This window comes from Cetorhinus maximus, chromosome 11 (genome assembly GCF_964194155.1).
Source record: "Cetorhinus maximus chromosome 11, sCetMax3.hap1.1, whole genome shotgun sequence".
Classification (NCBI taxonomy): domain Eukaryota; kingdom Metazoa; phylum Chordata; class Chondrichthyes; order Lamniformes; family Cetorhinidae; genus Cetorhinus; species Cetorhinus maximus.
In genome coordinates this window covers 62227287-62241212 of record NC_135889.1, presented here as the reverse complement: position 1 = coordinate 62241212, position 13926 = coordinate 62227287, and the positions used below count along the sequence as shown (strand labels likewise).

Here is a 13926-nt window from a genome sequence, read left to right as displayed (position 1 = left end):
TGAATTTAGTCACAGAAGGAACTTGGAGAGGGAAACTTAAGCTCAGAATCAAGCAAACGGAGATTCAATACTTCCCGACTGTGTTTGAAATATCATGCAAGAGAAAGGTAACATTAATAGTATCCATTATTAAATGATTACAATGATAATCACACAAAAAAGATCTCTCATAGGCAATGGAGATCATACCCAAAATCAGCAAATCTTCTTTTAAGCTTTCCTGATGTATTTTCATTCCCAAAGGATGTTTCTTCTTCATTTTTCTTGCCTTCTGTCAAGATAAAATAATTGAGCTAATTTTTTTTTCCCAATTAATAATTGTTTATAAAAGTTATCAATAATCAAGTAAGTGTACAAGGCATAGTGGTGTATTGCAATCAAAAATATGTACAATGACAAAATGCTTCAAAATATATTCTGATTTACATGCTAAAAATTACAAGTGCAGTTAATACAACTAATGATCACTAAAGCAAACATGCCAACCAGAGCAGGTTGTGGGACAACCACAGGAGATGCCTCTCTGTGCTTTTCATCTTGCACCAACACTTTAGAAAGGAAGGAGGTCTGATTGGGATCCAGTGCAAAGACCAATACAGTTCATTGCATGCACAATTGTATAATTTTTGCCTTCTCTTGAAGTTTATCATGCATGCTGAATAATAATTCCACTAGCACCAATCACCCCCATTCCCAACCCAAGTAGCTGGTGGATGAACCTAGACAATGAATGCTGACACGTTACTGAGTCATGCAAAGCATCATAGCCAAACATTTCTAACATCCATGTACTTTCCAACAAGCATCATTGGATAGCAATCAAAAATATGGCTCTTATTTTCCTCTCACTAGCCCTGAAGTATTGAAAGCAATTGTCTTTCACAGCCTCAGGCCATTCCAGTGCGCTTTACAATCAATGAAGTACTGCTAGAAGTGCAGTCATTGCTGTACTGCTAGGAGCATGGCAATCAGTTTGTGCACATTAAGATCTTAAATACAAAGTTACAACAACCAGATAATCTGATATATTAATATTGACTGAGTGGTAAATATTGGCCAAAACATCAGAGAGAACTCCCTAACAAAAACAAAAATTGCTGGAAAAACTCAGCAGGTCTGACAGCATCTGTGGAGAGGAAGACAGGGTTAACGTTTTGAGTCCGTATGACTCTTCATCAGAACTAAAGAGGAATAGAAATGTGGTGAAATATAAACTGTTAAAGGGGGATGGGACAGGTAGAGCTGGATAGAGGGCCAGTGATAGGTGGAGGCAAAGAGAGATTGCCAAAGATGTCATAAACAAAAGAACAAAGGGGTGTTGACAGTGGTGATATTAGCTAAAGGATGTGCTAATGGTGACATTAAGGGTAGAAAGCAGTATGAGCAAGTGACAGATGGCCCTAGTGGGGGTGGGGTAGGGGGAAGGAATTGAAATAGGCTGAAAGGTGGAGATAAAACAATGGATGGAAATAAATGTTAAAAATAATAATAGAAATAGGTGGGAAAAGAAAAATATATATATAAAAAATATATAATAATTATTAGAAAAAACTGGATCAAAAAGAGGGTGAGGATGGAGGAAGGGGTTCATGATCTGAAGTTGTTGAACTGAATATTCAGTCCGGAAGGCTGTAAAGTGCCTAGTCGGAAGATGAGGTGCTGTTCCTCCAGTTTGCGTTGAGTTTCACTGGAACAATGCAGCAGGCAAGGATGGACATGTGGGCATGAGAGCAGGGTGGTGTGTTGAAATGGCAAGCGACAGCAAGGTCTGGGTCATGTTTGCGGACAGACCGAAGGTGTTTCGCAAAGTGATCACACAGTCTGCGTTTGGTCTCTCCAATGTAGAGGAGGCCGCATTGGGAGCAGTGAATGCAGTAGACTAAATTGAGGGAGAACTCCCTGCTCTTTTTCAAAATAATACATGGAATCATCTGTCCACCTGCGGGGGCAGATGGGGCCTTGGTACACCCTCTCATTTGAAAGAAAGCACCTTCGGTAGTGTAGCGCTCCCTCCATGCTGCACTGCCATGTGGCCTAAATTGTGTGTTCACCTCTCTGGAGTTGAACTGTACCTCCAGCCTTTTGATTCAGAAGCGAGTGCGCTATCTAATGAGCCACAGATAACGCTGCTGCCTATTAACCTCTCTACATGGTCTATTTTGGGTGCAAATCCAATATTTGGGATAAGTGCAAATATTAACTCATGTGAGGTTGTCTGCAGATAACAAACACCATGGCCATAGTTCTGAAAGTAAAAGTCCAGAGATCACAACAACGCATGTTCAAAAGGAACTTATATTAGTTGACCAAGAATAAAGCCAAAATCCAATGCTGATATAAAAAGTAGCGCAGAATATACCTCACAACCCGTCTAATCTTCTATAGCAGGATATATTCAAATTTTACATCCACTAAGGGCTCAGCAGGAAAAATTCAATGGAATTTTGTCTCAAGTCAAAACAAAGATTGTTTATAAAGTAAAGATTTAGGAGTTAAAATCATTCCAGTATGGATAATTTCCTCAGTATTGGATGTGTCTTAAAAGTGGAAGATTTTCACATCTTCTTTCCTCTGCTCCTTCACCCTCACCAAAGCTCAAAGTAAAAGTGCATTACTGTCAATTACAAAATTTCTCTCAAACAAAAAGGGCATTTTGACTGAAACCATGGGAAGCAAAACCTTAAATGAGCCCTGTGCTAAATAAATGATGAACAATGGACAGTCTGAAATGAATATCTTAATGCACACCCTTAAAATACACTACTGTATATTCTAACTTTGACAGCAATTTATTTCAATTACTGCACAATTATCTCTCAGAATTACTGGACATGCTCATGAAAGCAGTCAATGAAGTTTCTACATGGACATTTCAGTTGTATACAATGATCAGAGATCATTACATTGGTTTACCATTGGTCTCTTTTCCTTTGCCTTTTGATTCTCGTTTCTTCATCTTTGTAAGAAATGATGTAGGAGAACTTGAAGGTGCTGTGACTCTAGAAAGAGAATGTTTTGAGCTTGTGCTACTCTCATCTATCTTGTGAACTGGAGAGGAGCAAGGGGATGCAGATGAGCTTTGATCATGCAAGCTGGTTGTGCTCTCCACTTCATGCTTTTCATCTAATGCTTCATCTTTCATTGATGCATCAGGCACAGGGACAGACATATCTTCAATAGCTTGCAAAGAATCCAAGCTACTCAGGAAACATGAATCTTCTGTTTGCTGGACTTCGTCATTCTCCTCATAAATTTCCTCATTATTCTGAAAAGAAAAAATATTAACTGGTTAGCTAATATGTACATATTTGTGTTTTATAAATAAGTAACCACGTAAAAGTAAAATGGTCATAGAAAATTTAGCATGGTCACTCAAATTCAGTTTCTCCAGGTAGCCATTTCAAAAGGGAGATCAAGTAACTTAAGGAAAAATAGATGATTCTGTCTAGAGATCAAGAGTAAACTTTTCTTGAGGTACTTAGAATGCTGATATAAAACACTAATTTCCTTTCTTACAACATTTTGAAAATTTTAATTTGAAAAATGGGTGGTATTGAAGGGGATGTCCAAGTGAGTGGAAACTTATAAACATAAATAAGAAAGTCAAAGCCATAGAGCAGTGTGGTGATTTGGGTAAAGCAGAGTGCAACAGGAAGGGACAAGAGCGTTTAATGTTAATAGTGCATCAGTGAATAAGGTCAACTCAAGGAAAATAGGGAAAAGTTAAAATTGAAAGGGCAAGCATTTATAACATGGATGAATGAATGACATAATCAGGTAAATGCATTTAATCTCATAGCCATTACAGAGATGTGATTTCACGGTGCCCAAGGCTGACACCTAAGTATTCCAGGACACTTAACGTTTTGAAAAGACACAAAATGGAAGAGAAGGGTGGTAGCCCTCATAACAAAGGATTGCATAAGGACAGTCCTGAGGAAGGATCTTGGCTGGGAAGAGTAAGAAGTAGAATCATATGGGTGAAGGTAAGAAATAACAAGGGACAGAAAACACAGGTGAGAGCAGTTTATAGGCCCTCAATTGGTAGCTATATTAGTGCACAGAGAATTAATCAAGAAATAAGAGGAGCTTGTAACAAGAACAATTAAATAATCATGGGGAATCTTTAATCTTGATATTCATAGATGTCTACAGCACAGAAGTAGGCCATTCAACCCATCATTTCCACGCTGGTTGACAAAGATCTGACTACACTAATCCCATTTCCCAACGCTTGGCCCATATCCCTGGAGGCTATGGCAACACAAGTGAATATCTAAATACTTCTTAAATGTTACGAGAGTTTCTGATTCTGCTACCCTTTCAGGCAGTGAGTTCCAGGCTCCCACCACCCTCTGGGTGAAAAGATTTCTCCTCAACTCCTCTCTTAACCTTCTACCTATTTATCCTAAATCTATGCTCCCTCTCAACCTTTGCTGCTCCAGGGAAAACAACCCCAACCAATCCAATCTTTCCTCATAGCTCAGACCCTCCAGCCCAGGCAGCATCCTGGTAAATCTCCTCCGCACTCTCTCCTGTGCAGTCACATCCTTCCTATGCTGTGGTAACCAGAACTGCACGCAGTACTCCAATTGTGGCCTAACCAGCGTTTTATACAGTTCCAGCATAACCTCCCTGCTCTTGTATTCTATGCCTCGTCTAATAAAGGCAAGTATCCCGTCTGCCTTCTTAACCACCTTATCCACCTGCACTGCTACCTTCAAGGATCTACGAATGTGCACACCAAGGTCCCTCTGATCTTCAATCCTTTCCAGGGTCCTACCATTCATAGTGCAATCTCTTGCCTTATTAGCCCAAGGGCATTACCTCTCACTTTTCTGGGTTGAATTCCATTGCCACTGCTCTGCCCACCTGACCAGTCCATTGATATCCTCCTGCAGTTTACGGTTATCCTCCTCACTTATTCACCGTCCTACCAATTTTCATGTCATCTGCGAACTTCTTGGTCATGCCCCCTACATTTAAGTCCAAATCATTTATGTACACGACAAACAGCAAGGGCCCAGCACCGAGCCCTGCAGAACCCCAATGGAAACAGACTTCCAGTCACAGAAACATCCCTCTACCATCACCCTCTGCTTCCTGCCTCTCAGCCAATTTTGGATCCAACATGCCACTTTGCCTTGGATCCCATGGGCTCTTACTTTCTTGGCCAGTATGCCATGAGGGACCTTATCAAAAGCCTTACTAGAGTGCATGTAGACCACATCAAATGCATTACACTCATCAACACTCCTGGTTACCTCCTCAACAAATTCGCTAAAATTGATCAAACACGACCTTCCTTTAACAAATCCATGCTGACTATCCCTGATTAATCCGTGTCAGTCCAAGTGCAGGTATTTTCTGTCCCTCAGAATTCCTTCTAGTAACTTCCCCATCACTGAGGTTAGACTGACTGGCCTGTAATTTCCTGGTCTATCCCTTCCTCCATTTTTTAATAATGGGACAATGTTAGCAGTCCTCCAGTCCTCTGGCACCTCACCTGTAGCCAGGGAGGATTTGAAAATTACTGCCAGAGCCCCTTGTGTCTCCTCCCTTGCCTCCCTCAACAGCCTGGGATACATCTTATACGGGCCTGCGGATTTATCCACTTTTAAGGCCGCTAAACCTGCTAGTACCTCTTCTCTCTCTATGTTAATTTCCTCTAATATTTCACAGTCCTCCACCTCAATGTCTATATCTGCATCATCATTTTCCATTGTGAAGACCGATGCAAAGTATTCATTGAGGACTGCACCCACGTCTTCTGGGTCCACACACAGGTTACCTCTATGGTCCCTAATTAGCCCTACTCTTTCCCTAGTTATTCTCTTGCTCTTTATATATTTTTAAAAACTCTTTTGGATTTTCCTTTATTCTACCCACCAATGCTTTCTCATGCACTCTTTTAGCTTTCTTAATTTCCTTTTTTAAGATCCCCTCTGCACTTTTTACACTCCTCTAAGGACTGTGCCATATTGAGCCCTCAATGTCTACCATAAGCTTCTCTTTTTTTCTTAATCCTAACCTTTGTGTCCCTCGACATCCAGGGTTCTCCGGAATTGGTCTCCCCCTTTGTCTTTACGGAAACATATTTGCCCTGTACTCTTGCTATTTCCTCCTTCAATGCCTTCCACTGCTCTGACACAGTTTTGTCTGCAAGTAGCTGCTCCCAGTCTACTTGGGCCAAATTGCATCTCATCTTAGTAAAATTAGCTTTTCCCCAGTTTAGAACTTTTATTCCCGGCCCAACCTTATCCTTATCCATAACTATCCAAAATCTAACTGAGTTATGGTCACTATCTCCAAAATGCTCCCCTACTGATACGCCTTCCACCTGCCTGGGCTCATTTCCGAATATTAAGTCCAGAACTGCCCCCTCCCTTGTTGGGCTATGTACTGGCTAAAAAATGTTCTCCTGGATGCAACTTAAGAATTTTGCTCCTTCCCTATCTTGCACACTAAAACTATCCCAGTTAATACAAAAACAGAATTACCTGGAAAAACTCAGCAGGTCTGGCAGCATCGGTGGAGAAGAAATCAGTCAACGTTTCGAGTCTTCATGACCCTTCGGCAGAACTGAAGCATAGTTCTGCCGAAGGGTCATGAAGACTCGAAACGTTGACTGATTTCTTCTCCACCGATGCTGCCAGACCTGCTGAGTTTTTCCAGGTAATTCTGTTTTTGTTTTGGTTTTCCAGCATCCGCAGTAGCTTTTAGCTTTTTGTTTTTATCCCAGTTAATGTTTGAGCAATTAAAATCCCATACTATTACTGCCCTATTATTTTTACACTTTTCTGAAATTTGATTACATATTTGATCCTCTATCTCCCCCATATTGACTTGGTTAATCACGTTGCCAAAAGTGGTTTGGGGGACAAGTTCATGGAATGCATGGAGCTTGAAAGGAAACTAGCAAGAAAGACTTCAAAAGGTAGCAATCTCTGGATTCTTCCCAGTGCCGCATGCCATTGAGCATAGAAATGTGAGGGCAGACAAATGTATGTGCGGCTAGAGAGATGTTGCAGGAAGGAGGGCATTAGATTCCTGGGACATCCGAGACTGGATCTGGGGGAGAAGGGACAGGACAAATGAATTGCACCTCAGAGTCAAGGCCAATATCCTCAAGGGTTGCTGTATCAACTTGATTTGGGGTTAAAGTGCCAGGCACTTTATTGACCAAATGCTGGGGCTTCAATTATTTACAAACTGCACTCTTATCAATGATCCATTGTATTTGGCAAAATTGTTTATAGTTCCTTCCTTTGATTAGAAGTTCAGGCTTATAAGAAGAAATGTAATAACATGGACAAAAAGCTGGTTGACAGATAGAAAACACACAGTTAGTGTAAATGGATGTTGTCCAGAATGGCAAAGGCCTGGAAATGCTATATGCCCAAAAGGTCAGCATAAGATCCACTTTTGTTCTCTGTGTATGTAGACAATTTGGAATGGATATAGAGGAAAAAAATCTCAAAAATTGATAGCACAAAGAGGTTTGGCAAACAGGAAATACTGGAGGACATTTAACCTGTGGTGTAACTGGAATCACTGAACACTGAACTTGAATGGAATAAATATATCTTTGGGAGTGGAGAATTGACACTGTGAACGATTTAGGAAGACAGAAAATTTATCAAAATAGGAAGACAACTAGCAGGTGCAATTTAATGTAGATTAAGTGATGCAATGCATTTTGGGAAGAAAATAAAAAATAAATGAGAGTAGCTACTTAATTGGAAGACTTTAGAGAATGTGGATGAACATAGACACCTTTTTTTGTTCAAATATATAATTCCATGAAAGAATTAGTAGATAAATACATTCTTAGGCCAATACTTTAATACTGGGGCATAGAGTACAACAGTAAAATAATAATCGTGAATTGACAAAATGTTTAGGCTATAGTTAAGTGTCAAGTTTTAGCGCCAAATATAGGATGGACATCAATTCACCTGGATAATACTAAGGATGGGAAAATATAGTTATGATGAGAGGCTTCAGGCACTAGGATATTTTCAGCGCAGCAGAGAATGCTGATGAGATTTAATGAAAGTTTTTAAAGTTATGAAGAATTTTGATCAAGTGCATAGGGAAGGGCCATTTCCTCTGTTTGGAGGAGCAGTAATGAGAGGCCATTAATTTAAAAATTCAAGAGGGAATAGAGACGGAATAGGTTAGGAGAAATTTCTTTATACAGAGTATTGTTAGAATATGGAATATCTTGCTACAGTGAGTGGTAGAGACAGAAACCATCCAATTTTCTAAAGCAAAACTGGATAGATGTTCGAAGCAGAGGAAAATACAAGGCTGTGGGGCAAGATCAGGGCTCTAAGATCACCATAGCAAAACATGCTCAAGTATAATAATCCAAATGACCTTTTGCCGCATGGCAAACTTCTAAGGTTGTAAATTATCTGATAATTCATTTTGAGTACAGGTCAGGTATCCTTTTTCCAAAACCAATCACGTTTCAGATTTCAGATAATTTCTGTTTTTGGATACTGCACATAGGCCTACTTACATTACAATCGCCAAAGTCTAGGCTAGCTATAGTCTAAAATGAATAAAATGGGTAGAAAAGTAAGACATGCCACTGAATAATAAATACACGGGTCGCGGGTCACAGGCTTCCTGTGCTAAAAGTTGATGAGGTTTTAAAAAAAAGTGCAGCTTTTAAATGTGTTTGGTTTTAATATTTACAGATAAAGGATACTCGACCCATACTAAATTCCTAAGTTGTTTTATTATCTACTTTGTTTAATTCTGATTAATTAATTCAGTGCAAAAATGATTAAACAGGTTGTATTAGAAGTGATCTGTCAAAAATATATCAATTTATACTGTCTTTACCTGTATATTTTCATAATCATCACCAGCTCCAAAAGATTCCTTTAGTTTGAACCTAGATGGAGGCTGTCTTTTAACTTTTAAAGCAAGCAGGGCTTTTGCTTTGTGTGAACTCGTGTCTAATCGCTTGGTTTCGGGAACAGCCTCATCAAAATCTGAAATATTAAAATAGTTTACAAAGACATTTGCAATTTAAAAAGTCAGTAAAATACTTAATTTTCAGACAAGACGTTTTAGACTTAAACCCAAGGTGGGAAAAAACTTAATCTAGCTCATTTTCTCAATATGACTAGATAGAAGCACTCCTGCAATTGAGTTTGGCTTTTGGTTTCAACCACAACTTCAGAACCTGCACATATAATCAAAACTCTAGTGAAGTACAAGAATGCTGCATTGGTGGAAATATAAACTTTTGAAAGTGACAATAAAAAGAGACAATCTGCTCCCTCCAGTGGTTTAAGTGAATGTAAAAGACTCCATGGCAACATTTGGAGAAGCAGGGATTTTTCCCAATATACCATCTCAACCAACATAGCCAAACTAACTTGTCCTTCATTAACAGTAATCACTGCAGTTCAAAATAGAACGTTGCACATGAAGTACTCTGGTACTCTATTCTGCACCACCACCACCAACACACATACAAACACAACCTCATAACCACCCCCACACAAATGCGATTACCCACATCTACTCCTGCCACCCTCCACGACTGAAAGTACCCTTGATGGCTCCCTTCTCCAGAGGCAAATATCGACTCCCATCAGTCACTGCTCTCCCTTAGCCCCTCACTCTTCCTTCCTCACTCAAGTCCCATTCCCCCTCCCACTCACTCTGCCATCTGTCTCTCCTGCTTTGTTTAATTATCTCACTCTGCACGACTGTAAAGTTACGGTTTGATTTTGCCATGGACTTCGGGACCTTGATGCCAGGGCCAAATGCAGCTCCCGAGGCTAGACTTGCCAATAACGAGAATGGTTCAGTGATGTCCCCAGAGGCTACCTACTAATTCTGCTAGCCCAATCAAAGGCCACAGCTCTAGAACCTTGGAAACCTCATTGGAAGAGATGGGTGTTGCTAAGGCAGGTATGAGATCATGAGGGTACCTTGGAGGCATAAAAATAAATATTTCAGGGGGTGGGGAAGGCAGTAGGTCCCTCTGAGTGCAGGGAAACCCCTCCATTTGGATCATTGGAGCCAAGGGTTGACCTTCTTGGGGAGTGGAGCCTCTGGTTCTGATGACCCTCTGGACTGCTGCAGGAGGCCCCCTTCATTAAGCTGTGTGGTCCTAAAATGGCAATGCAACAAGGTATATATCCCTGGGTAAAACAATACAGCCCAAAGTGACCACAAGGCACATTGTCCAATACCACAACAATCTTTGGTACCATTAACTCCATGCCTTCTCACCCCCTTCACCCAATGTTCCTTGGAAAAAACCCTACCGTCTGGTGCTCCTACATTAGCTAATAATTAGCTACATTTATCTCACAGGCAAAATCAAAGCCTTGCCTGAGGGATATTGATAACAAAGAAATCTTCCTTTCAGTTTCTTTTGGATTGAGCACTGGGAGAAAGAGCGAGACTAATCTAGCAGCTTTCATAGTGAGAAATTCATCTATTAGCTGGAATAGCTTTAACTCTCATTGAGAAGGTCAAAAAGAAAATTTCAGTACATCATGGGTACTGATGAGAGGGGCTAATCAGTGGTTAAACATATTAAACACTTCAAATGTCCACCAATACAGTTTAAACTTCCTTTATTATGCGGACACACAAATTTGTATTTAACTTTTGTTCATAGCTCTCAAACTTAAATTATTTTAATTTATGAGAATCCTTTTAATTTATTTAATAATTTAACTTAGTGTACCAACTTACCACAGGTTTTGAAAGTGTTGCTACATTCCCATTCCCCAGCAGCTTTGGAAGCTTTGCAAAAAACAGAAAAATATATTTTAATGGCTACATGTTTAATGATTAGAAGCACCACTGATTAAAATGTTTAGTTTTAGAAAATATAATAATTTGGAGTGGATTGGAACAAGAAATTAACACATTTTCTGTTCATCTGTGAGCTCTTAATCTGGGGTTTATTCAAACTGATGACAAGAACCATTCCCTGCCAGCTCAAAAGGTCCTTTATTAAATTAAGTCCAAGTGGTCTCAATCAAGTGCCTAAACATATCTTCCATAACACAAACCACCTCAAAATTTGGTTATCAAACCCGAAAGAAGAATTTAAAGAAGAATTGAAATACATATTGTTGTGGCGGATTACCCTGCATTTGGCTGTGTTGTGCTTGATTAGGAATACCAGATGGAAACCCTTGATGCCAAAAGTTAAATAAGGTTTTCCATACCCAGTACTGGTATTCGCTGCTTGTTGTGTACAAGTCCTTGTCATTAGCTTGTCCTCAACAAACAGTCAAGAAAAAGCATACAATTTAAAAAGGATGAATTTAGAAATTTGCTTCTTCACACTTTTCTGTGCATGGGTAGAAATAAAATGAAGGCATTTTGCAGACATTGCATGTAATATGCAAGGACTTTCTACACCCTGGAGCATCAATTTGTTCTTCCCAGCACTCAAGTAAACTAGTTTCACTCCTCAGTCACAAGTCCAAGAAGCTGGATTCGCAGGTAGGCTAAAGAAAGACTTGCATTTACAATAGTACACTTCATGACCTCAGGATGGCCAAAGTGCTTTACAGCTAGTGAAATATTTTTACAGTATCGTCGCTGTTGCAATGCAGGAACATGATATTTGCACATAGCAAGGTCCCCCAAACAGGAATGTGATAACACCTGATAATCTGCTTTTAGTGATGCTGATTGAGGGATAAATATCAGCCGGATGGATAACTCCCCTGCTCTTCTGGAAGACAACACTGACAATTCAACACTCCCTCAGTACTACACTACAGTGTCAGCCTAGATTTCTGTGCTGGAGTGGAACTTGAACCCATAACCCTCCTGACTTCGAGGCAAGAGTGCTACCTACTGAGCCATGGCTAACCCTGCAAGAGTGTTTGTGTTTTGCACAAGAAATGGTACATGCTTACACACAACTTGTCAGCAGGTATTTGAAAAATCAGTGGCTAAGGCTACTAACGTCTAGTTGAGGGCTTTTCACAGAATCCCTCAACGTAGCAGCCACTTAAAGTTGATGCCCAAAATACAGCAGCTTGGTCTACTGGCATGCGAGTTTACAATTTCTGACAATCAAGGGAGTTCATCTGATCAGGAAAGAGAGTTTTAAACTAATTTTATTCCATCTTCGATCTCAGAGAATTGAGCAGATTACTCCACAAGAAAAAGTTTAAGATAATGGTCATTATCTCAAGTCTCCCTGAGGCTGGGTGGCCACAACAAACTTTAAGGATACAAGGGTTTCAAGAGTCAATCAGCTACATCATTGCAGGTTCAACTACGAGTGCATGTGTCCCTCTTTGGGGTTTCCTCCAATTCCAGGGTCTTCATTAAATTTCGGTTTAGCAACAGAGTGATTTCAGGATGTTTGCTACTTAAGATTCTTGAATTTTCTGCCAAGTAATTGCTCACATGGCAATGCAGCAAATACCGACCACATTACAAAGCATGGTTTTATAAAAGATGAATAGTTTAAACTAGGACATAACATTCCTGCCTTTCCCATAACAACTTGTAGTCATTCAGCCTTGTGTATTCTCTCCATAGTTGAAGACCACAACATTATCATGGTTTGTTGGTGATGTTACAATCAGGTGAGGGGTCAAATGGCTCCCCTCTCCCCCACTCATTGTTTGACTACAACAGGTTTATTTTAAAGAGGATGTGTTTGTTAATTCAGTGAATGTTTAACTGTTTAGGTGCTGCGACTACAAAGACAGACAGATTTTGAGCTTTTTGAAAAGATTGTATTATTTTACTTAACCCGGTCTAAGAAAAATAATCAAAACATTCCAACTTTCATACACACACACACAATGACAAGTTAGGCAGTGGGAGGATAGATTAAGTGATACTTAAAAGTCCAATAAAGATTTAAGTGATACAGCTCTTGCAGGTCGATGACTTGGGTGGATCCAGGCTGGGCTCAGTGGTCCTGCTCATCCTGGCTTCGAGGCAGTTTAATGATGTAGCAGGATGAATTATCCGTTCTTCTGAAAATAGCAGCTGCTTGGTTGAGTTCTTTCTAAAATCTCTGTCTGCAGCACATGGATAGTCAAAGAGCAGACAGAGTTCAAACTTGTCCTCTCTCTCTCCCCATCTGGCAAGACCCACACAGGGGTCTTGCCACTTTGATGTCTTCTCTTTTTCAGTCACTGGTCTGGAGAAAACAGTTCCCTTAATCATAAAAAGAGGCAGCTGGCTAGTCACATGATCCTCTCCCCAGCTGACAGTTACCCAAATATGGTTATGGCTAGTGTATTCCAGGTGGATAGTTTTGACTTGATTAGATTTTGGCTGGGGTGGATTCCTTTTCAGCTAGTGTTCATTGGCTGAGGTGATTACATCTAATGCGTATTACCCAGCCATGTGATTATCGGGATGTTCTGAGAATGGGTTATAAGATAATCCCATTCACGCTCCTTCAAGGTAATTGTCTCTGTTGAGGTTTTCTAGCTAGTTGACTCCACTTAATGGCTTTTGAATTGATCGGGTACAGTGATGCAAATTTGCAGCCATCTCAGGAGTATCATTTTCAAGTCACTGGAATGTGGCTTCAGTAAATTAATCAGCGGTTTCCTGATAGTAAATTCATAGTAATTTTTTATGAAGCATGACTTTGTAACAGTTATCATTACCATTTAGAAACCACAAAGGTTTATGGGGTCACTGGAGTTGAACTTTTCTTTGCCGATGGTTTCCTGTGTAATAACTGCATTGACCGATCAGCTCCGGTAATCCCAGGGCAAAAAATGTTCTGGGAATATGACTATAACAGCCAGCTACTCAAATAGTGATGAATGCCACCAAGCAAAGATGGTGGGGGAGTGGCACACCTACAGAATAGCTAGGCTTTGGGGATATTGGATAATAAGTGAGTCTACCCACATATCAATATTGAACAAAGAATACATCTCATCA

General features: G+C 40.0%; 1 protein-coding gene across 5 annotated transcripts in view; it reads right to left on the bottom strand.

Annotated features, from left to right (window-relative positions):
• The window catches only part of LOC144686636 (neurabin-1-like), a 112787-nt gene that overhangs the window by 27204 nt on the left and 71657 nt on the right, over positions 1 to 13926 (bottom strand). For all 5 annotated transcript variants that reach the window (XM_078552097.1, XM_078552099.1, XM_078552096.1 and 2 more), the window contains 4 exons: positions 10735 to 10785; positions 8857 to 9008; positions 2914 to 3265; positions 190 to 271 (listed from right to left, as the gene is read on the bottom strand). In XM_078552097.1, coding sequence (XP_078408223.1) covers positions 190 to 271; positions 2914 to 3265; positions 8857 to 9008; positions 10735 to 10785 — 637 coding nt within the window. The remainder of the gene's footprint in view (positions 1 to 189; positions 272 to 2913; positions 3266 to 8856; positions 9009 to 10734; positions 10786 to 13926) is intronic.